The following is a 27453-nucleotide window of genomic DNA, read 5'->3' on the forward strand; positions in this document are numbered from 1 at the left end:
ACCCTGAAGTTATCTATTCAACATTTTAGTTTTTTCTATTGGTAGTGTCATTCTCTCTATATATAATAAAATTTTTGAAAATATTTTTATCTTCTTTCGCCAAAGAAGTATAACTTTTAACGCATGTACATGAGTACATACACGTTTTTCTATATTTTTAAAACACCTATGGTAACATCTACAGGTGAAAGATTATATGTAGTATTACTTATTATCTAGTTACATTAACTGGTCAAATTATTTAATGAAATATATGTTTTGTATGGCCCATACTCAATCATTCGATGCAATGATGAGCTTTATCAAAAGTATTCTATATCATATTTCATCTTACTACCACATTTCACCACCAAACAATATCCTTACTTAGAAACTTTCGTTTCGATAATAATTAAATGAAAATAAAATAAGAGATTAGATTAGATTAGCTTTTTAGTTAGTTAGTTTTTCCTTCCTGGGGTTGACTTGAAGAGGTCTTAAATTTAATTGTAATTATAATAATTAATTGAAGGATTGAGGAATTATAATTTTTGTGTATAAATGTAACAAAGTGTAAATAAATAAATACAGAAATATAATTACAAATATACCAAAATCCATCCCTGTATAACTTATCGTAATTTATAAACAGAGCACCAATTTTCGGTACCGTGTGCTTATTGTACGATAATGGACCTCGTGGGAATTGATGCAGACCATCATTGCGGATATTGATTTGTTACCTTTCACCTCTGAGATGAAATTACCTTCTCGTTGAATGATTCCTAGCTTTGTGCTACGTGTGATAAATTTTTATAAGACAAAAAAGGAATAAAAAATAATCATAAAAATTGCCTTATTACATGTTCACATCATGAGGGCTCAAATCTCTGAACGGTCGAGTGTTTTTTTCAAAGCAAAAATATTTCGATATATTAGGTCGTAATTAGGCGAAAAACTTGCTTTAGTGTTTAGGAGACAGATTAAACGATATTTATTAAAATCAATACTTTAAATTTTCCAACATAAATATATTTCCTCATTAATATATGTATTTATTGTATTTAGTTTTACTACAAAAATGCGGAAATTAATTTAAAAATAGAGGCTTTTGCTTTTATTTTATGTTCATGAGTACTTTATCAATAAATCCTAAATATAAACAAAATTTAGAATTACTATAACTGTCACAAAAGACAACCAGAAAAGGTATTGTCTTTTCGTTTTTGTGAATAATTAATACATTAAGATTTTTTTGTAGTCTCGTGTTGTTATAACACAATACGTATTGATCACATAAGAATAAAATCATTGCTAATTTCATTTTATCTTTTATGAAACCTATCAATAAAGTAAAGTTGATTAAAACCAATTAATTGATTACGACCATACAATTCTACTGCGCAATTATTTTTCTTGCAATCGGTATTAGCTCCTATGAAACGTATTATAATAGTAATTAGCCTATATTTATCCACATCTTATTAGAAGGCAAACAAATAGGGTGGACAATTAGAAGAGGACTTCTCTTGTACAAGGGCCACATGAATGCAACGTATTACTTTAAGTTAATTGTCAGATATACGTCGAATTGTAAACCACGTTCAAGTATTTCGCTGTGGAGTCTATGACTTAGAGTAGGGCACGATCTATATCATTTATATAATATATGTTCTAGCTAACCTGACTTCGTATATCCCATGTGTAGACATAGAGTCTCTGTAATTATTTATTTATTCATAAATACATACACTATCTGTAAAGTACTAAGCCAATATGTCGCAATTAAAAATAAAGTATATAATATTAAATACATAAGATACACAATATCGCTACTATCTACTACTACTCACTCTGGCAATAGCAACAGAATATACAGTCATTGTTAACGAGGATCTGTGCTACAGACCTTCTGGCCATAGGTATCGCAAACGACCTTGGCCTTCGCTAACGCATATATAGTCCAGTCATTTAAGCTTAAATTAGGAAAGAATCTCGGAATTCGAGATACCCAGCTGTAAGTCTGTAAATAGTTGTATATTTACACCCTAAAAGTTGTCTCAAAACCTACATATGGTAGGGTGTAAGCAACTATTAAATTTCAAGGACAAAGGTCACAAAAATCGGTTTTTTGCGTTTTTTTTGGAAATATCTCATTTCCTATGGGTTTCTTGCTATTTGTATTTATTATCAATTTTGTAGAATATAAAATTCTCTACAAATTTTGCTTAAAAAATTTTTTTATACGGTGAACCGTTTTCGAGATAGAGGGCGGAAAGCGCGCGGTCACCGCATCACTTCAGGTCAACCGGTGCCTCCGGTCGAAAACGCGCCATATATAGTTGATGAACTATCAATAAATCAATGATTATAAATATTTGTCAATTTTTACTAACTATTATATTATATTTTATCATTTTCTTCATGCATTAAATCTATATCTATTCAATAATACTGATAACCGTTTACTAAAATTAAAAAATAATTAAGAGAAAAACTTAAATCATAATATAATTATTATAATATAATATCCATATGCACAATTAAAATACCATATATTGATGTTACGAAATTAATAATGGTCACGCAAATAACGAACTTTTAAGACATTTGGTATAGAACATGATTAATGCATTTAATCAATAGGTAATGCATACAATAGGTAATGAATACATTATTTGGATATTTATAATTCTTTATGTGTTCTTGAGCAGTGTTAGCCTAGTCGTGTGTTACCCTTGATGTCAAGAAAACCCAAAGTTTTACCGAATAAAACGCCTCAATACATACAATCTACATCCTTATTCTGTAATGAACATTAAAACGTTATATTAAAACAATTATATATCTAAAAGTAATACTGCATATTATATGTACGTGTCAATTTTGAGCAAACGCCGAAGGAAAACAACGTGATTAAACACGCTCTATAGACACTAAAATGGACTGTATAAAGGAGAGCCTTTATAGAAAGATCATCAGAAATATGCAAGTATAGAAAAAGCCCGAATCCGAAAACTTTATTCTAAAAAACAGCTATATTTCTTAGCTTGTTCTGCGACCAGGCTGCGTCCTGCAAGCCGCAGCGGTGATGATGATTTTGTATTTGATTTCGTTTAATATATTTCCAGCATTACAAAAACCCCAAAATGAAACTTCTAATATATCGAGTTTGGTTTTTGCACCGAAAAAACATACACTATTTATTAATGTAAAAAATATGCATCAACGGACCCAAACGATAATAAAAACATGAATAATTCATCACGCTGCTTCAAACAATATCTTTTGTTATCGACGTTGTCAATTATTGGTTTCCTATCATATGAAATATTTAAATTTTATTGCAAATAAAATCCTCTGGGCCTTTTTTCTCCCCTATTGTACGGTATATGAAATGCAAAAGGCTTTTCTATAAATACCAAAATAGTACAAGAAGACGCAGCTTTAGGGGATTCTTAAAGGGACTGTGTCGCCACTACATCCCTGGTCACAGAACAAATTTTGTTAATTTCCAACATTGTTCCAAATTTTGTTCCATTTGGAACTCTTGGACCGTGGGTTTCAATTGCGTTATGATTATTTTGTTGATTAAAAAAAAATGTGGTGTGTAGAGGTTAATCAGTATACAAGATTAGCCCAAGTATCAAAAGCGAGTAACAAAAATAAATTTATGTTTTTAACATGAGTTTTTCGTTATAATATGATTTATATGGTGAAACAATTTTTTTCTTCTTTATAAATTTATATCGTAAGTAAGATGCCATAGAAAAGACACTGTAGATCAAAGACATATAACGTGATGTTTAGTGTAAGATTCCTGCCTGATAAAAAAATTATATTTGTACGTACATATGATTCAATTCTAGAAACGGTGTCTAATATACCAAATCGAAATATAATTGCCAAATGATGAATTCATTAGCTATCAATCACTTAATTAACAAATAATAGCCTAGTTCATTAGGAATACATTTCAATCACCGATAAGTATATTTATTTTTAAATAAAAGAAAATTATAGTCACGCCTTTTATATAAAAGAAATAATATCTGATTTATATATATGTCGTCACCAAAATTAGTACCAGAGTAGCACTGCAAAACATAAGACAAGCATTTGATTGTCATCTTCTGTTTTATAATCTTACCCTGGGTTTGAAGGTACTTTAAAAGCGTCTGAATTGTGACCTTATGACAATTGATTGCCTAGAGCAAGCGCCATTCGGACTAAAAAAGACAAAAATTATATTTGTGGCCTAAGCTTATCGAATATATGGATTTTTTTTTGTAAGAATTATACTATACAATTAGTATTATTATTTAAAATTTTACTAAAAATAGAACTGAAAAATTACAATCTAATAACAACGTTCACGTGTGTTTTCTGACCTGAAGAAAAGAAACCATATTTGTAATTGTAAAGCCCTTTGAAGACACAAAACCCTTTCGAAATGCCAGAGCTCTTTATAAGCAATCTTTGGTCACAAAGGCTTTCTTATTCAATGTCATTAGACGTCAATTCAATCAATACAACAAAGGCTATATTTATCGTCATACATAAAAGATATACCCTATTCCTAGTCATAAAACAGTGCAGCGGTTCTATCGTAATGTATTTTTAATGGCGCCCAGCGGGCAATCAATTTCGGCTCGGAAACTATACATTCTATACCCGCTTCCTTCGCTACCATCTCTTTTGTTTCGGATTTAAAAATGCATTGAAAAATGTATTTTGAAATGAAATTTCATGCCGTTCGATTGTCTTTGGTGTATAATCTGATTTATGTCGTTTGGAAATTAGACTTTAATAACGACACGTAGAGTATACTATAGCTTACATTGGTTTTGATGGTCTGCGAGGATCCGTTTAGAATTATGGAACGAATATTCAAAAATTATGACTAAAGGTCAAGTGCCACGCAGTCAAAGGGAAAATTAGTTTTGTGCTCTCTTGATCCAGTTATATTAGTGGAAAATTGTTTTTAATAACGAGTCAGTAAAAAAAAATTCAAAGCAACTATCGTTATCGTTATACCTAGTCTAGACATAAATGCTGAAACAAAGTAAAAAAAACTATTTCTAATAACAATTTTTACAGTGTATTGACGCCAAAATGAGAAGAATGAACAATTATATAAGAATGACAGATTCTAAATTCAAATGTAATATTTTGTTAATTTTCAATTGTAACAGTATTTATGGCCACTAAACTAAAAAATTTGTATAAACATAGCTCTAAATCTCGAAGCTCTGGTGCCTCTTATCCAGTACGGTTAGCAGCCAGAGGTATAGGCCAAAGTATTATGTAAGCGCTATAGGGGCGAGGGGGGGTCTTTAATTTTCTTATTTGTTGATTACGTCAACAGTAATTATTGACTTTTTTACACATATTACCTACACATTGTCTATGCTTGAACACGAAATTCATTTTCGAGGATTCCTACAAAAAATTAATACGTTTATGTACAATTATTTTTGAGAGCTTTGCTTAATGCTGACAAGAGGAAGGGGGAGAGGGGATAAATTGCAGTAAAGCTGCTTACGTAATACTCGAATTAAGTTGTAAGAAATCTCCTGGTCAGTTCAGGACCACCAGAACCTTATAGTGTCAGTAAGTTTAGTCACCTCGTATATGATAGTAGTAGTAGTAGACGAAGTATATGATAAAAATAAAAATTGGATATAAAATACAATTCTAAATGAGACACGTACGAAGTAATGTTAGGACCAAAGAATATGTCCGACGCGCTCCAGGTCACAAGTATATAGTTTCCGTAAGGCGATATCCTGTACTCTCACTATTAAATAACACTGATCGCTCTTCGCGGAATTTGTATACTGTATCTTTGTTCAAGATGCGTACGCGCAGTGGGCAACAAATTCTTTGTGGGTATTAATTACATACTTTGCAATGTATTCAGCACTTTAAATATAAATTATACGGATAAATTAGTGAGCAAGAAATTAAAATGTTATCTGAATATAACATTTTTATTATTTTCATTACACAGTAATAGTAGCCAAATGAAGCTGTTTTTTATATAGAACAAGGGGCAAACAGGCAGGAGGCTCTCCTGATGCAAAGTGATACCATGGACTCTTTATGCCAAAGGGCTCGCAATTGCGTCGCCGGCCTTACAGTTCTTCTGACATCTAATGTCTGACGACTAATGTTATTCCTTTAAACGTTTATGTTCACTAGCACTTAAGCATTTTTATTATAGTAGTTAAATTTTACCAGATATTGTTCAATTTTGAGACTTTATTAGGGTTTAAACATTCATAAAGTACATGTACAATTCTCCATATAAAATGTGTCAAAGTTCGTTTAGCCGTTGGCGGAATTCTCTTCAAAAATTTATAAAGTTCTTGCTGAACGTATATAGACAATAAAAATTACCCTATAAAATGAGTTAAATCCTAAAATATTATATTGTAAATGAATATGTTTATGATAAGGGAATCGTATGTGAAAAAGATTGTCTCAAAAATTTCTTGTTGGAATTGTAACTTCAGCGACTGACTGGAGAATTTCTCGAACAATACACAATTTAGCCAGCACACGCCACATACCACAGAAAGATAGCTGATACAGAATACATTTTGAATAGCTGTGTGAACTCTATTACTCAATATATCAAGATTTTCAACAACAAACCTCTTTAGGGATAAAAAGTGAATTTTTATAATGCAATACTATATGTATTTACGATTTTTGTGCGTAAATTTTCTTTTGTTTTACTTTCTTTTTTACATGTAAAAGGAGGCAAACGGGCAAAAGGCTCACCTGATGTAAAGAGATAACGCCGCCCTCACATTGCCAGAAGACTCGCAAGTGCGTTGCCGGCCTTTTAAAAAATGTTACTTTGATACTTGAAGGACCCTAAGTGTAATTGGGTCATAAATACTTCAGTGTGCAACTGGTTTCGGTTTGGTTTCAAAAGGTTGACTGTTATTAAAATTATAGATTACATAGTTTCATTTTTTTGTTTTTTGAGTTATATTAGTAAAAATATGTAATGATTCATCTATAAGGAGGTTTTTTTTTTTTTGCTAAATATAACTAGTTCAAGAAAGGCAACCAAATACTTATGAAAATATGTTATAAAAATCATATATATACATGTGTGAAAATGTCATGAGAATTTAAGAACAGCGTTAAACAGATCCAGACAATCGTGTAGCCCACAATATCGCAGCCCACAACACACGAGAGGATGTATTATTGTAGTCTTTATTGAATTCGCATGAGTATTGAAGAGTATTGAAGTCGCATGGGTCCGCCAAACATCAGTGAATATACAAAGTAAATACATAATTATGTAGGCAATAATTAACACTCGATTTAAGAATATTATAACGAAATACAATAAAAAATAAAGCTGCTGTAGTCACGTAAAGTAGATTCAAACTAGAGAAACTCTACAAAGACAATATTTGTTGAAGGCTTGTAAAGGCGACAAATAAATTAAATTTAAACCTTTTTGGCAAGTAAAAGTTGGAATACGGCAAGTCATAGTAAACTAAAACTCGAGTAAAGAGCAAACATCAAGACATTTCGTTCTCTTCAAGAGGTGTGAGTGCAGTCCCATAGGATTATTATGAACATAGGGGGTATAATCGTGCAATTATGACGCGTGTTATAACTATATATACATTCGTTAAGGACTTTTAGACACGTTTATTTAACAAATTACTCTAGTTATATGTATATCTGATAGCTATTGGCGGTGTAAAAGTACTTTCCTACTAATTAGGTATGTGTACACAAATTTATGGTCACCAGATCTTTTCATAGTAGCATGGACGATAGATAATGACTTTATTAAAAACAGTGTCATCAAATCAGTTGTTCTGATTATACGCTACAATTAGCCTTAATTGCGTTGTTCTTCGGTAATTAACCTATGACGCACGTGACCTTGAAAATAGAGTTTTAATTCAGGTCAAAAAAGAATCAAGTATAAAATCGGCTGGATTTCATTTATCCATTTGTTTATTATTTTAATTTAAACATGTGATTATAGCAACTGCGATCGCATTGCAATTGTACGATTATAGCAGCTGTCTTGTTCGTAATAGGGTATCTTGGGAAATTATTCCTCACGAGACGCCCCGGGGAAAATAGCCTCGTAAAACAAAAAGTTGTGAACTTTGAAATATTAATAGCGGCACAAATTATAGGTTGCATGCGAGGCTCGACTGACACGCGTCAAATGTACATAGGTTTTTAAAATGATCTACAATTATTTTTCATATCTTCCATACGTATTGTTATAAGAATGTATTAAAACGTGAGACATAGGCAATTACAAACACGAATCATTATACTAAATGTATTAAACTCATAAATCTATATAAATAAATATTTGTGTATAAAGTGCGTCAAACATTTTCTCCGCGTCTCCAGGATCTATGGTAATCAGAAACGGCTAGTTATCTGGAATACTAATCACACAATAAACCAAACTCCAAACATAGTCTAGTAATCGGGTAACATATATGTTTTATATGTGTAGAAGATGATGTGAAATCCCGATTTTTTAAGCTTTAAATAAGCTTTGGGCCTTATCGGATATGGAATTGAGAACCTACAAAGCCTATATTATACCAATGTTCATTCATTCATTCTTTATTCCTTCCCTATTACTTCAGGATTACAGGACATATTACAATAGGGATGCGAAAATATCATAGGGGAATCATACCTTAAATATAGGGCTCCCCTATAAGCCTATATGTAATAGGTAAAGTGTAATAGTAAATACAGATATAAATATATATAAGACATTTAAGTAGACAATAGATGAACTCCAAAAGTAATATCTAATATCTATTACAATTCTAAATTATTTTGACCGATTCTAATTTAATGATGTGAAATTAGCGATACCTGTATTTTATATTCAATAATAAACATAATTTTAATTAATTTCGATTTCCTATGTAACAATATTACGGAACTATTTGATTTAAAAAAAAACGCTTTAACTTTGCTAAGTAAAAAGTCACCGACGAGTATGCATGGTCAACGTCATGAAAGTGGATGATGCGAGAAAGGTAAGCCGGGACCGTAGCAAGTGCAGATCCATGGTATCTACCTACCCCAAAAAAAATATACAAAAAAATATATGACATCGTCCAAAGCGAAGACAATAATGAGCATGTCTAATGAACTTTACCAGAAAAATCCGACGTAAGTCACTTTATTTTTAGATATTTTTAAACGCATAAAATTACTAGGGTTGTCAGAGTATTTACATACTTCAAGCGAAATAGTTCAAACTGCATTGTCACGATCACGGAGCGCATCTTGGCTTTGTAAAAAATCACTAGAAAAAGCATCCAATGTCACGCTCATGCAGGTCGTAGTTTCTCACGGTCTGAACAAATAAAACCCTGTACCACGCTATGTAAGATGATACTAAAAGATCGTTTATCGCTTCTCAAGAACCATTACCGGGTCTTAGTGGCGATAGGATATTGGACGTGCCGTTTGCCGGCAATGTATATACGTTTGGGAATACTCGTTGTATTGGTAAATGATATTTTCGTATCTTTCGGTAGCGCTCCATTACATTGAGATGTCAGTAACTATATTGCAAAACAGAGATTGTATCTTTGTCGTTTCTTCATAGTTTCGAAAATTACTCATATAAATAGATACAATTTAGTTGTAACTGCTAAATATTTGATACATCCTTAAACTCCATAGAAAATAAAGCAGTTTTTTTTTAATAATTAATGTTTTTTTACATCTCCATTCTCCATAAAATGGGTACTAAAATATCGGAATCGTGATAAAATCTCATGAAAAAAGCTTAAAAGTAAAATGATTTATTAAAATACAATTATTAAGAATTTTATGCGTGAAATTTGAAGTAATAATTTTACATTTTACAAGCACCTTTTGACGGATAAAATTTGAAATTGGAGCTCTTAGGAGCAAAATAATAATGACGTGTAAGCAAAATATCAAATACAGTTTGTAGATTACACCGACCCTTTTAAACTCACTATATATTTACTATGAAATTCAGCAAGGTAAATTTTAATTAAAACTGTAAACTTTTCATCTATGCTATTACAGGTAAAATTCGACATTGGTAAATCAGTTGCAAAGCTCTAAACACGAGGTGTAAAGTCACACATCACTATGTACCCAACAATTTACCATCCCGTGGGAACAGTGCGGGGGCGGACGATAATTGTTTGTCCACACCCTTAACCCTTCGGCGTACCTCGCATAATTACAGGGCAGCCTATGATTCGAAGGCTCCGCTTTGATCAACGATTCTGGCGCGATAAAAGGAATGCGTTATGAGGAAAATACTATTGTAAATTTTTTATCGGGTCCCATTTTTATATTGGATGTTTTTTGAAATAGAACTACGCATTCTAGTTTTAAAAGCATTCATATTTAACTTGTCAAAGGCATTTTTATGGTGACCAGCTTCGGGAAAGTATAAAATATTAGGTCCTTACATATGAAATTGGCGTTTTGTATGGGAGGAATAAAAAGTCGAATATTTTTAAATATAATATATTTAATTAATCAAAGTATGAACCATTGTTTTCTATGCACTTTTGCCATCTCAGAGGTAGTTTATTGATCCCTTTACTAAAAAAAACTAGTCGGACGGGAATAAATAAAATCTGTGAAGGTGATTTGGACTGCCCCATCAGGGTTCAATTTTTTCCCTTGCAAGAAGTTGTCCAAATTTCGAAAAAAATGGTAATCTGTTGAAGCAAGGTCCGGGGAGTACGGAGGATGTCTTAGACATTCCAATTGAAGCTCTTCTAATTTGGTAGCCGTCTGTTGTGCAGTGTGTGGTCTAGCGTTGTCGTGAAGTAGCAGTGGCGTGAAGCGATTGACCAGCCTAGGTTGTTTAGCCGCTAGCTTTTCCACCATGGTTTGCAATTGCTGACAATAGACATCAGCCGTAATAGTCTGGCCGGATTTCAGAAAACTGCAATGAACAATACCGGCACTAGTCCACCAAACGCATACAAGTTACTTTTTTGGGGTTAATTTTCGCTTGGGGCAGGATTTGGCTGGCTGGCCAGGATCCAACCATTGCGCTGAGCGCTTCCGATTATCGTAAAGAATCCATTTTTCATCACAGGTAATGATTCGATTTAAAATACCTTCATTATTGTGCCGGTTCAGTAATGTGACGCAGCAGTCGACGCGCATTTGCCGGTTTGCTTCAGTCAATTCGTGAGGTACCCATCTTTCAAGATTTTTAATCTTCCCAATTTGCTTCAAGTGAATTAAAACAGTTTTATCACTAACACCGCAGCCTGCAGCTAACTCGGCCGTGGTTTGCGATGGATCCGCTTCCACAATAGCCTTCAATACTTCATTATCAACTTGGGTCTCAGGCTGTCCACGGGGCTCATTCTGCAGGTCGAAATTTCCAGAACGAAAACGTTGGAACCAAAAAGGAACTGTGTTTTCTTTTGCAACATGACCGCCATACACATCATTCACCCTTCGAGTCGTTTTCGCAGCACTAGTGCCACGGCGAAACTCGTACTCGTAAATAATGCGATACTTTAAGTTTTCCATTTTGTAAAATGAGTGACGCAAACAGAAAAAACAGAAGAAAAAAACAAATGAATGACGGTCATCGAAGCACAAATACATGAGTAAATAGCTGTACAAATTTGAATTTGAAATTGCTAACCAAAGAGGAGGTGGTTGAGGTCAAAGTGGCCAGTACGACAAAACGCCAATTTCATATGTAAGGACCTAATATAAACCAAATCATTTTAAATTTGATGGTAAATAAAAACAATTTTTAAAATTCGAACATATACGTTTTAACAATACTTTATAGCTTTATTAACGATATGGTTTCTATTCTTGGTATTTGAAAACAGAATGAATATGGAATCACTGTAATTAATTGAAATTAATCAATATCAACTACCCTTATAATTTTTACGTATTATATTATTTGTTTTGTATATAACATTTTTTTTATCAAACTACCTTTCGAGGGGTGTCGATTTCCGTTGCATACGTGCATCAGATACAAATTATAAATATCGTGGCTGTTACTGGTGATATTTGGTCGTTTTAAAAGTCAATGTTTAATATGGATTATTCAGCTATACATATCCTGCGTACTGAGTAGTTTTAGAGAAATCATTATTTATGTACCGATATTACAACGCTGCATACATCTCTATTTCAAAATATTTCTATAAAAAAACTATTGAAATTCGTCATTGCTATTAGTTTTTTTTAATATTTGTAGTACGTTAGTCTTAAGTACTAAACAGTGGTATATGGATAAAGAAATAGATCACATGTCTTCCTTTGAATAGAGATTGTAAGTACCTTCGTATGTTATATCCTTTTTAGTAAATTAGATTAGACTTTGAATTACGGTTTAAGTTAGGCTAGATCGTAATGTTAAATTGTGTCAATTAGAAACATCTGGATATTTGGCCAAACAATAAATACAACAGAGGAAAAATGTATGTGAAATAATATATACAGAATCTATATCTTAAAGTTAGAATAACTTTGATGATTATAAGTTTTTATAATAGAAAAACATAAACCTATAATCATTAAAATTAGTTTAACTTTAACAACACAATTAACCTCAAACATCTTCAGAATTGACCAAGAATAAAGAATATTTTGCATATATAACATTTTATTTTTCGTCCCATTCGCCAGTTTACCAACAACTTGACTGCGACAGCTTAACAATCCTGAACTAAACAAACATTTGTTCAGGCGTTAGCTAGCTAAAACGGAAAACTCGTAAAAAGCCATTAATAGATTGACACTTCCAATTGATGTGTTTATGAACTTCACACACGTTTTAATTATTATAAAATATTAAACAGTAGTTATTTATTATAAAATATTTGACAGTTTATTTTATTTATTATAAAATATTTGGCAGTTTATTTTATTTATTATAAAATATTTGTATTTTAAGACAGAAAGAACGTATGGCTTTTTATGATGAATTTAGACAAGAAACAAGAAGGGGCTGTCAAATTAAGAATTGTGATTGGTCAACAACATCTATAACGCGTGACACGTCATGTTATTACGACCATTTGTAAAAACACAACTAAACCGTTTCGTCATTCCTTGTACATTGTCACCGCCCTTAAATTTCGAATGCAGTACTTCGTGTAAGCAGTTAGTAGCAACGCATTTTAAGTGCATTTTAATGGTATAAAAAGTGGAAATTTATAGCCACTATATCTCTATCTAACATTTAATAACCCATACTAATTAATTCATTATTTCTGTGGTTAATAATTTTTAAAATAAGTATTATTATTGTATATTTGACATCCGATTTCTTTAAGACAATATTTACATTTCTTGTATGGTCAAAATGACCATATTTCTACCTGACTAATCGTTTACTAAGCATTCACGTATCAACCCCAATGATAAGCAATCTTAAGGCTATCTTGTACAAATGACTATCCTATCAGTATGACGCACCCTAAATATTTGTTTCCTTTATTTATTTAAAAATACATTATTTGATAGTACCTCTGCTGCTTTTAAAAAGGAATATTTTTTTATATTTTATCACACAATATGTTATTTTAAACATAAATAGTGACAATAATAATCTTACAATATTACTATTTTCCAAACAAATAACCAAGTATTTGATTGTCAATATTTTAAAATATTGACAAATCGAATAAACCATAAGTATTAATAGTTTTAAACTGATTTGACTTTGAAGTTGTTAATTTACGAGCTCTGTGACATAACGACAATGACAGTTGACAGTAACGCACAGTGTATTATGTCGAAGCAGTGCTTCGGTAAATAACTTTAAATAATAATAATGTCTACGTGTATATATTCTCAACTATTTGACTTTGACGTTAAAGTTGGTAATTCATACGCTGTGTGGCATATAATGACAACAGCTGACATATATATTAATTTTATTCCTCGTAACTTATAAATAAAATCATAAGGATATAATTAGGTCCTCGTAACTTATAAATTAAATCATAAGCATATCACTAAATCATTTATACGTACTTCCGTGATCATAATTATAAAATGATTAACGATCTTCAAACCGAAGCATAACCGATACTCGAGGTTTTTTATCGCAAAGGACGCCACTTGACCCGTTAATGATCGCTGGGAGATTTATATCTTTAATTTCTCGAACTCATCACTTTAGAAGTAAAATAAAACATGCTTATAAAATTATCGTACTATTAATGAAACAGGTCAACTAAAAGGATACGAATTGATATTAAAATCAAGCTAAAGAGAAACAAAGAGAACAAATTGAATATTTTTTTATAATTAATGAGCTTTTTATTCTAATTATTGTTATTGATAATTTCCTCGGATCTAAAATGTGAATTAAAATCCTTAGCCTTATAGTAGTTATTTCTATAATTCGTCGTTTTTGACTGCTTACGAGCAAGCATTGTGTCCTTCTGAGGCGATAACCAAACAAGCAATGGCGCTGTTAAGCAGCTTATATTTTATTATTTTAAACTGACGTACTGTTAGAGAGAAGAAAAAGAGAACTTGAAGCCAACCTATTTAGAATTTTAAGTGAACATCAAATCTGACATTTAAAACAAGTCTTCAACTAGTGCGTATAATCACGCAAATATAATATACAATACTGAGAATGTTCAGTTATAGTTATGTCGGTTACAATAGGTGTCAAGATCAATGTTCCTTTAGTTTTTTTCCCCTTTGAGAATGTTAAGTTTGCCTATAAGTGTCTTTGGCACATTAAATGTGTGTGTTGCTAACATTGGTAAGCTTTTATATAAATAAATTAGCAAAATTAACATATTAAACACAAATATATATATTTACTATAGTGTTATTATTTAAGTATGCATAAAAAATATTACAGTTACGATTCTTTTTGATAGCAATACTGCTTTATTACGAGTATACCAAATTATTAGGGTCTAACAAATTGTTCAATTATTTTCTTTGTCGACATTGTCAGGTTCTTTTTTGTGTTCGTATGGCTCCCCGTCCATTATGTCATCACCAAATAGCAGTGTCCTTTATAATTTAGAGGAATTTGATTTATTTTCATGAGGGCGCACTTAATGCAATCTATGAAAATATTAGGACATTTACGAGTGGGGAAACAAAATATAAATGAACTTATTATATGGCACTCCATTGAGATTTGTGTATTAAGGTATTATTATAAAGATTTTTTAGAAGAACTGAATATTCGTAAACACTCATTTAACTCATGTACTTAGGTACATAGTCATGTAAACGTCCTCACAGCTATATAATCATTGCGTTTTTAAATCCGTGGGTTTGATTCTCGGCGAAAGGAAATCAATCCAAGCTGATAATAATAAATCATATCATAAAAATATGTTTATCGTAAATATATTTCAAATAGGACATACATATTAGAATATTCTTAAGTTGACGAGCAAAACTGTTTTTAGTTCTAATTACTTTTCTCGACCTCATTTCATTGAGAAATACTCGCTGACCGCAGAGAACAGACCAACAGTGTCGGAAGTGTTAATAAAATTTTACTGCAGGTGTGAAAACCGAAGTCGGGCTCCTAATAGTGAATAATGGGCCAGACGCAATAATTCTTTTCTATCTTATTCCTACAGTTTCGCTGGCGATGCATTTACGCTAAACGGTAAGAAGTATTGTGTTTATTTTATGGAAGAGGGGGCAATGGGGCTGGAGGTTGACTTAATGTTACTAATACCGCCGCCCATGGATACTTACAAGGGGCCGTTCAAGTATTAGGTAAGCAGATTTATTGCAGCTCTCAAAAATAATAGTACATAAACGTATATTTTTTTGTTGGAATCCACTAAAGTACATTTCGTTGAAAGAAAACATTTTTTTACCGGATTAAAGCTATTTGTATTATAATTATTTTACATAATAATTTTAAATTTAAATTTTTCCGACGTTTCGCGTGCTTTAAAGCGTGCGAGTTATGTAAAATAATTATAAGTTTATAATAATACAAAAGCTTTAAAACGGTAAAAAAATTGTTTTCTTTCAATGTGTAAAAGCTATGTTAACCAAAGACAATACTATACATTTCGTTTTCAAGCAGAGAAAATATAAAGTAAATAATTACGTAATCCCACACCTATAGTGCTTACGTAATATACTTGAACGGTCCCCAATGTAAGTGTGGTACCATTGAGGAATTGGTAAAGTAATATCTAAAGTAATATCACAAAAATTTGTTATGAGAGTACAAATTCCAGTAATAATATAATATGTGATTGTTACTTAGCAATTTTAAATCTGTAGAAAATATTATTTATTTCTGTAGTTCCATATTCTGATTAAAACCGAAATCAATACGGAAGTTATAAAACATTGAACGTTTTTATTAATATTTGCCTAACTTCTATCGTAATAAATCAATATACCATGTGTGAAACACAAATACCCATTTCAAAGTGGAGAGTTATCGTATAAAAATTTTATGAAACTTTTTTCAATTTTGCTATGCTTGATAACGTATTGACGTGCCTAGAATTTTACGAGTACATGGATCATGCCAATATTCTATGCAAATAACTGTTGTTTCGGTATGTAAAAATACTTTGGCCGCCTCCAAAAACGATATTTTCTGGGTCTCAAGGCTATATAAAAATTGATCTCACGATAGTATCCTGGAGACATGGAAACATTTTTAAGGCGTGATTTTCGGTACGTACATTTTGACGAGAACAAACATTGCTCTCGTACGTAATACGACATTCTATTAGAAGTTATTTACTTACAAATGCAATTTCGCAACGATATAAAATTTAAACATTTAGTAATAGCAATTACACGTAATCACGGTAATGTACAATTCTCACCTTGACTTTTATCGACAGACGAACATCGCTCCTTGATCTATTGAACTTTCTCACGATCGAAAGAGCACATCAAGCAAGGATTATATAAGAAAATATTAGGTTTTTGCCAGTGTTCAGAGGTTCTGCGGTGGCTAAAGCGACTTTTAGGTAATAAAGACCAAAGCAGCATTGATAAAAACATCAAAATAAAATCATAGATGGAAATCTTCTTGCCAGTAAAATTATCTAGGAAAGACATGCAGATAAGCTTTTGTAGTACCATATTTTAAATGTTAAATTAAGATTCTCTTAAAGTTGTGCCTGGAGGCTGTGAACTGGTACCCTATCATCGCCACTTGATGGTGAGCGTATCATTCATAGCTGAGTGTATCATTTTATCATAGTAATAATAATTTATTTGCAAGAATATGGTACAACAACTAACGCATTTTTGCCATACATAATGGGATAATTTATATAAAAGGTAGAAGTGTACATATTACATTACACTATCATCAAATTCAATTCTTATATTTTTTTATGATTTCATTATTAAAATACATCATTACATTATCAAATTACTACTAATTATAATCTCAGACAACCATTAATAGATTTTTTTAAAGTATTTTATTAAGTCGATCTATAAATGTTTTTGTTAAATTATTAGACATAGACATAACATTTATAACTAAAAAAGACACACACATAGAAACACATAAAATAACAATCATCAAAAAATAAAAATATAGAATAATAGAATTTAAAAAAAAGGTTTAATTGTGATGTAATGCGTGTGTGCACTGTGGCTGTAATTGGCCCTGGCTCAGCATTATTATAAACCTCGATTGCCATACATAAAATGGTTTTCGTATACTAGAATTTTTTGCATATCCAAATTATCCGTCTACTTTGGCAGTTGTCCATTCCCGTTGATGCCGATGTCCGATAAACATATTTATGTTTTTGTGAACGAATAAGGACATTTATGCTTCTAATGTCTTTTAATTTTTAGGTATTTTTTAATAATTAATTAGTGTTTTATTTTTAGCGTCCTAGGTTTAAGTACAATCCTTACCTCCCTGCTAGCTCTTTATATTTTTCCAAGACTAGAAATCCTCTGCTCGTAAGTACTCTTACGAAAAAGGATAGCAAAGACCGTTGAAAATTATATGATTACTGGGGAAAATTAAAAAGTCGAACACGACTACTGCCTCGTTAGTACTGTGGATATAACTCAGAAAATGTTTTTTAAAACGAGTTTTATAGAATCTTTTTCGGTAATTTTTTGAGTAAATTACTTACAACTTAGTACTGACATTGTTTCAAAAATAGTTATAATTCTTCTACACAGCCAAACTCTAAAATCTCGTTACCAGGAAGACATAAGTATTATGAAGCCATCTGGATAGCAAAAAAAATACACCATGTATTTTCCTATAAAATACACTATGCACTGAAAAAACATAATATATATCATGTCATGAGGCTAAAGTAGTCATAAAACCTTGGGGCGCTACAACCTTTTTAGATCTAAGCCTCAGAGTTTCTGTCTCGGTTTCGTGATCCTTTTCTAATTGTCAAGTATATGATCAGCCTTCTGTACCTGACACATGCCGCCGACTTTTAAGGTCAGGATGTCTTAGCGTACCAGCGAGTGTTAAATACGCACATAGACCTAATGGTCTACGAACTTATAACCTGTGATGTGAGTCTCACACTAGAGGCACTGGGTGAACACTGCTCTTTTACATAATTAATATTTGAGAAAATTATACAACAAGAAATAGACAATTATTATAAATTCAAAGAACTCGTTACGATAATTTAAACCATACAGAAACCGACATGGAAAGTCTTCACCGACTGGATATCAAAAGATTTTCACTGCAAATACGTGCTCCATGTGTGAAAGTCACATTGAGAAATATAAAACTCAGTACATTTGTATAATTAGAATTTCCTTTAGACTTTTTAAACAGATAATGTTCTTTGAATAAAATTATCATTTCGAGATGTGTTTTAATTAGAGTTTAAGTTTATTATGTTGGCTTGCTTTCATGATTATGTGGCCGGAAGTTTTTGCTTAATACGCGGAATAGTCATAATTTATATTGATAATAAACACATTAATTACAAACAGTTATTCTAATAATACAATAACGTATTGATATGTATTTTTGGTACTTACGGTTTATAACTGTTTCCGGTAAAAGTGGTTAGGAGTTATTTAAAAAAAAATACTAACCTAACCAAACAATAAATATTTTTTTAAATACTTAGACATAACTCCGACAGCAAAAATTACTTGGAGGATGTTCCAATCAAGGACACCTATATAATCAATATCGACAAATTCGGGCGACAGATTTGTAAATAGTTTCCAGAATTTTGACCGTACCGTACGTACAAGTACCGTGTTTTTTACTCACTTTCAACCACTTTCAAAGTAAAAAAGTATATGTCCTGATACAAGACATTTATAACGGGATTTAAGGAAACATATTGGATTTTTACATTTAAGAGATGCCGGTTTTCTATCGACGTGTTCACGTACGCTTGCACTTAATGAAATTAAAATTAAATCTAAATTAAAAACCCACGTGCAATAACAAATGAGTCCAACTAGAAAATATTTTAATCATCTTTGAAGAGATTAAACAAGGTTAGTTCTTGCTGAAGTATACGTGTAACTGATGCGGACCATATGCGGTCGTCTATAGTCTATAAGCAGGCAATGAATAAAAGTCAATAAATCACGAAAATGAAGAAGGATCACAAGAAGTTGGTCGAACGAAGTCGAAACTGTAAACTTCAATATCTGAAATAGCATTTCGACGAGATATCGAAGTAACTGGAAGAACAAATTAAAGGTCATCTTACATAAATTGTGCGATATTCTCTTGTTTTTTTTAGTTTATCATTACATATAGAAACACCACATTATATATAGATAGACCACAGTTTATTATTAATAATTGGAGGTCGTATCTCTCAGGGGTAGGGGGTTCAGAGAAGGACTCGGTTCTACATGTCGCTAGTTCGCAAAAGAAAATGTCTTATGAAGCGGACCGCGGAAGAGTTCCAGACATAAATATAATAGAAGAATCCACATGACGCAATGTCTCTGCGTTGAGAGAGAATCAAGCCGATCAGTAATACGTTGGAGATTGGCAATTCAACAAGACCTTCGCTGAATTTGGTCAAAAGGAAGAAGCTTCGTTTAAAATAGGTTTTTTAAAAAATTAATTTTAAATGTAAATAAATATGTTTTATGAAATATATTTCCACCCGCACAAGTGTTGTTTATTTTCCATATATTCCGCAGGTAATATATTTCGTAATTATTTATCCGATGATACTATCAGGGATCGACACTAGAGCCGGTTCAAGCATAGATAACAATCATTCGATTGTGTATTGTTCCAAAATTCAAAAATAACTGCACATTGGAGCTTCAATTTATCCACGATGTTATCTAGGGCTACCACATTAATAGGAAAATTATATACTATTTATAATATATTCTCGTGTCACAATGTTCGTTCCCATACTCCTCCGAAACGGCTTAACCGATTCTTATGAAATTTTTATATACTTATTCAGTAAGTCTGAGGCTACTATTTATCTTAAACCCCTAAGTGACAAGGGGTGTCCACCCCAAAAAAAATATTTTTAGGATAAATTTTTATTTTTTTATGATACAACATACAAAAATGTATACAACCCTTAATTTTACCTCTCTCTTATCAACCTCTATATTTTATAGGTTAATTAAGTAATTATGACTTAACTTTAAGGTTTATATAGAGAAATATTCACAGAAAAACCGAAAAAGTTTTTATTCCGTAAAACCAAACATTCTCATGCAAAGCAAAATGTTCCATGTTGGTATGTACTAAAAAGGTAGGCTAAGTAAAATCACATTAAGGAGAAACGAAGTTCGTGGAGGCAGTATACTATAAAATACAGCTGCACCACGATTATTATAATACAATTATTAAAAAAATAATACACAAATATAAAACTATAGGGATTCATCTATGTAGGTGAGTTATCGGGTCATGCAGAAGTTAATTAAAAGTTGTAAAAATAACAATGGTTATTGGCGGTTCGGGTGAAAAAGTTGAACATATATCCCACTCTTATTACGCTCACATATACGAACTATAGTATGTCTACTATGTCTGCCGCTATTATGTCAAAATCCAATACATTTTTGGTGTACAAGAGTCTTAGCGGTAAATCTCATGTCTGAATCTCACCATTGAGTTTGGTATCACATTTCTGGGCTCACCTACGATATATAATTTCTTTGATATTTGGTGACCCTAACAAATCCTAGAATAAAACAATAGGTGTGCACGCGCCCCGCTTGGCCATGTACCGTAGTAATTGCGTATTTGTAGACGAAATTATGCGAATTATGTCTTTCGCAATACGTTTAGGCAGAATAGATAAACTGTGTGCCGTTAATAAAACTGTATTCTAAATTTAAAAAACACTATTTATAGCTTATTAATTCTGTGGCTCAGTATGACTTATTAATATATCGAGTGTTTCATATTTTAATATTGTCTTCAAGATTTCTTAATAATTTAATTGCGTGTCCTGTAACGTAGTGAGATTGCATTTACCATATTCTGACTTATGGCCACAGAACTATTTAAACAAAAATATTTTCGATACGCTTAGTATTAAAATGGGCTGAAAAGTTTGTAGGCATAGAAAAAACTTTTTTTTATAGAATTTGTTTTGTTTATTCAATAAATGACTTCGATAGCGATACAACGATTATTGCGGTCAAACAATTTGTCGATACCACTTTTATAGTACGATTTGTCTTTAGTCTCAAAGTAGGCTTCAGTTTTCGGCGATTACCTATTAATATAATCCCAAGAACAAGGTATAGTTTTGTATAACGAAAGGGGGTGGACGCATGCCGAAAAATATATATGTCTTGAGAATAATTTGGTCTGGGGACAATTCAAAATTCATCATCATTCATATAGGTAATAGGTAACACAATGTACACTTATGAACCTCAAAAAATAAATATATATGAAATGCTTCTAATTTTACATTTACTGCCAGTTCTCGAATCAAGGGCGTAGAACGGAAGTGTAAAACTGGCAAGAAACTCTCCGCCACTCTTTTACACTTCTTCTCCCGCCATCAACAGGATCACTTACAGCGGGTCTGCCTATATGCAAAATTCTACCAGAACAATGATATTGCATTTAACGTCAAGGTGAAGAGTCCTTCTGTTCTAGACAGTAGTAGCAGCTGCTGAAGTTTCCAGCAATTGTCATGAAACAGCTAACATAGGAAAGAATTTTAACGCGAGCAGAAATCCTTTAACATAATAAATCTAATTCTAACATTCGTAATGACATACACAAAGCCAGTGGCGTTACAGATCCTAGGCCGCAGATTTTTGCCTTGCAGCCGTCTTGACTGACATACACCAGCAATTTTTAGGTCTACTCGCTCGCGGCGAATGTTAAATGCGGACATAGACAGAAGAGTCCATTGGTGCACAGCCGCGATTCGAACTCTCCACCTCAAGGTTTATATTCCATAGTGCTACTGCCATAGTGTCCTGCGACTTTTTTACATCTCTTATATACATTTTTTTTACTAAAAGATACATAAAATGAACACATATATTCATTTCCGTGTTGAGAGGCTCACCTTCAAGCCTATCGTAACGTAATAGATGTAGTTAAAAACAATCCAGCAAAATAAAAATTGTTTTCGAAACATAAATATAACCGAAACAGACACAAAGATGTAATCCATTGGGCGGTTGTACCTCAAACACAAGGAGTCCTTACTATAGTCATAAAATGGTACCCGATATATTTGCCAAATGGCAGCTCACAGTTTTTTGTTAAATTTTTTGCTCGTTTAAGCGGAACCATATGTGTATGGCGGAACTTCGGCTTAATAGCCCGTAGGTCCGTTATAGTAAAAAAATATAAAAAATATCATTTGGTCAAATTAAGGATAATTATAGTACTGTCTAAGAAGCCAAGTAAATGCCCGAAACGTAACAAAAGCCGATGTGAACTGTGACATAATGTTACGAAACGGAATATAATCATTAAATAATATTAAAATTTCTATTATCTATCTTATGAATTATAATTATTTATATTATAGTTTGGTAACATCGTAGGAGCTAATAAACAGTTCTATTTGAACATATATGTTTTTCGTATAATATATTGTAAAAGTACAATATATAATAATTTAACGACAAAATACGGAGAATATTCTAGAAAATAAAATTGTCACAATCTTGTATCTTGAGTTTTTAAAGCGCAAGCATTATAATTTTAACGATCAATATACCTACTACTGTGTGTAGTTAATCAAAATTGTTAATGTTAATTGTTAATCAAAATAGACCTTTAAACCAAAATCCAAATTGTTGAATTTGATTAGTTGAATTAAAAATTTAAGATTTCAGCCTATAACTTATCTTTGACCAGAAAATAATCAATTAACATGTTGATGGCTTGTAAAATTTTCCTAATTTTAATATCAAATATAACAACACTTTTCTGTAATAAATTTAAAATAATTTAATTCATTTTTAAAATCCAAAAAAACATACCAACTCCAAATACGCTCACGAAAATCATAAAACCTCGCACAAAACAGTCACAGTTTAAATTCTTCATTTTTGCAACAAATTTATTCCCACTTCACATAAATAAAATTGCCGCCATAAATGACTCTAATTTACTTGTCATGTCACATTCATAATTCGAAAAAGTTTTTATATATTTTTAAATTTAGATCGCGCGTAACGCGTTCTATTAGCACGCGAGTAAGTTTGAAATAGCGTATAGGACGCAGTGGTGATCGACCCCACCGGAACCACACTCAATGGGCTCGCGACTGCCGACTACATGTGCAGCGCACCGAAACGCGCCTTTACCAACTTACCGTATACCGGCGCCTGACGACCTATTGAACTCTATTACAACGCAATACGGTCTAAAATAATAATTCATAAGTTTTGCGATAATTTTAGTAGTAAATTCGTAGCTTTGTAGAGCGTACGCGCATAGAAAAGCACGTTCTATTGTTGGTATTGTTAGTAATCGGAAAAACAATGAGTGCGGTAAAAAAAGGACAGATAAAGATTACGCAGTTCTAAGGAATTTGAATGTTAAAGTTATATCACCTTTGTTGGAGTTCTTTGTAGAATACATTAAAAAAGATTTTACTAACATATTTATATGTTGTATTGTAATAAATACTAAGCCCAGAAAATTAAATTGTTTATTTAAAAAACTAAATTTAATTAACATGAAACTATTTTTCTGTTATTTATTTATTCATTTTATATAACAAACGAGGCTATGGGACGCCGAAAAAGGACAGTCGTCGCACCTATGGAAACTATTATTTGTGGGTGCGTTGCCAGCCTTTGATGGACATTTTTACTTTGAACAGTTGGAGGTCGTATCTCTCAGGGAAGACCCCCACCAGGAATCGATCCCACAGTTCGCTGGTTAGCAAAAGAAAATGTCTTGTGAAGCGGACTGTGGAAGACCTCCAGCCATCAAGGTGAAGTTGTTGAAATTTTGAATTGATACGGCTCGTACGGTGTTAAAACGAGACAGGAGGGAGAATCCCAAAGAATTTATTAGAACACTCACCATAGTTAAGTTACGTTATATTTACGTTTGATTTTTAAAGTTATTTACCTATTATTTATATATATATATATATATATGTGATGTTCGTTATAATAGCATATACTTAATAATAAGTAGATAATGACTATAATTTAAATGATGTGGTTCGTATAGAATATGCCTTCAAATTATACACCGTCACCATTGCCCCGGGTTACGACTTAAAAACATCGGGATAGTAGTGAATGTGAAATCAGTAACATTCATAAAAAGGGCTAAAAGGTAAATGCAGTACATCGACAGATCAGTGAGGTTAAGTAACACCGTATGTGGCTAGTATCTGGATGGGTACCCGATACGATATAATTTCGTTTATTTACCACGAAGTACTATCCACATATGCCCAATAGCTTTTTCTTTTAATCTTAAGAACATAGGTAGGTACTCTTTTCTCTAGTTCTCTATTTTTTTTTAAATGTATTCGTCGAAATTTTACCTGTAAAACTGTCAATAACGTATATTTATTTATAAAAGTCACATCACAATCCTGAACTTTTTAGTTTTCGTTACAAACTATTGTTACAATAATGGTAAATACCAAAAAAATACCAATACTGTAGGTAAATATTTTTAAAGGAGACTCATTTTGGCCCGAGTTACATCCTAATGTCTATAAAAACATTTTTGCATAAGATATCAATAACATTTAGGTCATGCTCACTGCTATAGTGATAGCGAATACAGAACATACGGTCTCTGGTTCAAATCCCAGGTTACATTGTCCCCTGCTATTGTGATGCTTTGGTAGTGACGGAAAGATTTCGTCTGTGTTGCATAACACTATCTCTAATATACAACATTTTAATATACAGCAAATATGAATTTTTTAAGTATAATAAAATTTATATGTTTTATTAATTTTAACGTTTGCTTAAATATAATACGACTTTTTACTAATCCTTTATATATTTCTTGTTCGATTGCCAGACCAACTCAACTGTCTGTGGCTTATCGCTATTGAGTCTTGCAATATATGCAGGAGATATTATATTGCTCATGCCTACTTTGACGTACTTATTAGTCTCAATAACCTAATTAAGATGAAAATGTAGCACCTAAATTTCATAATATGACGTCAAGATAGGATCCAAAATTCCACTCATTACAAGGGCCGCGCCAACCCCAGCAGAGAAAACTAAAACGCGAATTAACTTGTTGTTGTTACATACTCTATTTGTGATGTAATATCTGTTTTTAAGGTAAGATTTATGATATATTTTTTTAAATAAATCTCATCTTTTAGTAGTGGATGAAAAATATTTGTATAAATCTTACACAATATTTTTAAAAAAACCAGTCGTGTTCAGATCCAGCCATCTTTTTTGAAGACCATTATTACTTACCTCGCATATTTTATCCATTATCATTAAGTTAAATTGTTTACGTCCAACGTAATTTCGTTTAGTTTTTCTATTATAAATGACGTTAATCCAGCGCCGGTTGTATTTATAATTGAACAGAAGGCTAGGAAATGCTCCCTTGTTTCCAAATTTCTAGTTTCCATGTTAAAATTGGCAAATCTTATTATCATACTATTTTGCTCTACGTGTGAAACGTCAGGAGTACAATCCAGTATTATATGTTGTGTATTAAGTGTTGAATTTGGTTACCGAGTATGAAAATTAATTAATTTTTGATTTTATTAAGGTATGTCGGCATATAATTAAAATCATAAGACATAAACACAATCAAATCCGTTCTTTTGATTCCCTAAGCTCTGAGTAATTTATGTAAACTAAAACTCAAGGAAACTTCAAACGTAAATATTATTGGCTTGGGAGACTTGTACAATAAATGCATTATATATTTGGTATAACTTACTTATACTCTACAACAAAGAATATGCTGTTGTGTAAGAGATAAATGATTTCGATGGCGGCGCCCTCATTGTCTTAGCACCAACGCACTGGTGCACACGTTCCAATTTAACGTCTAGGGTTCCTAGGGGGCCATCACTTTGTGAAACCAGTATTCCAGGTACGACTACGACTTCAAGAGAAGAGCTTACCACTACCTTAGAGGCCGCAACCCACTTACAAACCTGGTGTTATAATTTGTCCAAGGGCGGCTGGTAACATTTAAACAAGGGATATAACCGTTTGTTTATTTATTAACTTCTAGACCTCGCTTGATTTGCTGTTTATAATTTAACAGCTATTAATACAAACCATGCTACATTATGGAAGACTTTAGCAATGTGACGATAGCTTCGTCATGTATTCGTATACGTCAATACACGCTAATAACGCACAATACACAGTACTTTACATTAACTTCCTTTCCCCAGCAGATTTTGGGTGAAACAAGTTAAAAATACAACTTACTTACAGAATCGTCACATTTTAATTCTTTTGTCAAACACATATATTCGTGATAATTAACTAATTTTTTTCATTGTCAAAGGTGTGAGTGAACTGACAAGGATTCAACTATTTATTATAACTGTCCATAATTAACTATACAGGTTTAATATTCTATGGCTTGTTACTCCTAATGAATGTGTTTATTTATTACGTGTATTTTTTTTAAATTTGTCCTGTCGAGACAATCTCGGTATTTAAGGGTCCAATTAGTTATTGAAAATCCCAGATGGGATTATTATAATAAGAACTGCTCACTTGACGAAAATTATGGCGAAAAAGGAATTGTAATCTTTGCAGAGAGGATCTAAAAGATACGCAAGGAATAATAAAAATATCTTCGAACAGATAAAATTTGGGAAAAAAGAGATGACGCCCACCAGAATCCTAGGAACATGGAAAGAAAGGGATAGAGAAGTAGGATTGGAAAATAGTGGCGAGGGAATGACAAGTAGAAATAATATAATCCTAAATATGTATACAAGCTATTTTTATTATTATCTTATAACTACAGTTCCCTCTAACATTTTAACCGCGCCCAAATAAAACACAAAA

At 32.0% G+C, this 27453-nt stretch overlaps 1 protein-coding gene across 1 annotated transcript in view; it reads right to left on the reverse strand.

Annotated features, from left to right (window-relative positions):
• LOC123710158 (hemicentin-2) overlaps nt 1-23713 on the reverse strand; it is a 102762-nt gene extending 79049 nt beyond the window's left edge. Inside the window, exon 1 of the mRNA XM_045661894.1 lies at nt 23446-23713. Within this exon, the coding sequence (XP_045517850.1) occupies nt 23446-23512 (67 nt within the window). The 5' untranslated portion in view covers nt 23513-23713. The remainder of the gene's footprint in view (nt 1-23445) is intronic.
• Between the last annotated feature and the right edge of the window lie 3740 nt (nt 23714-27453).

Source organism: Pieris brassicae, chromosome 5 (genome assembly GCF_905147105.1).
Source record: "Pieris brassicae chromosome 5, ilPieBrab1.1, whole genome shotgun sequence".
Lineage (NCBI taxonomy): Eukaryota > Metazoa > Arthropoda > Insecta > Lepidoptera > Pieridae > Pieris > Pieris brassicae.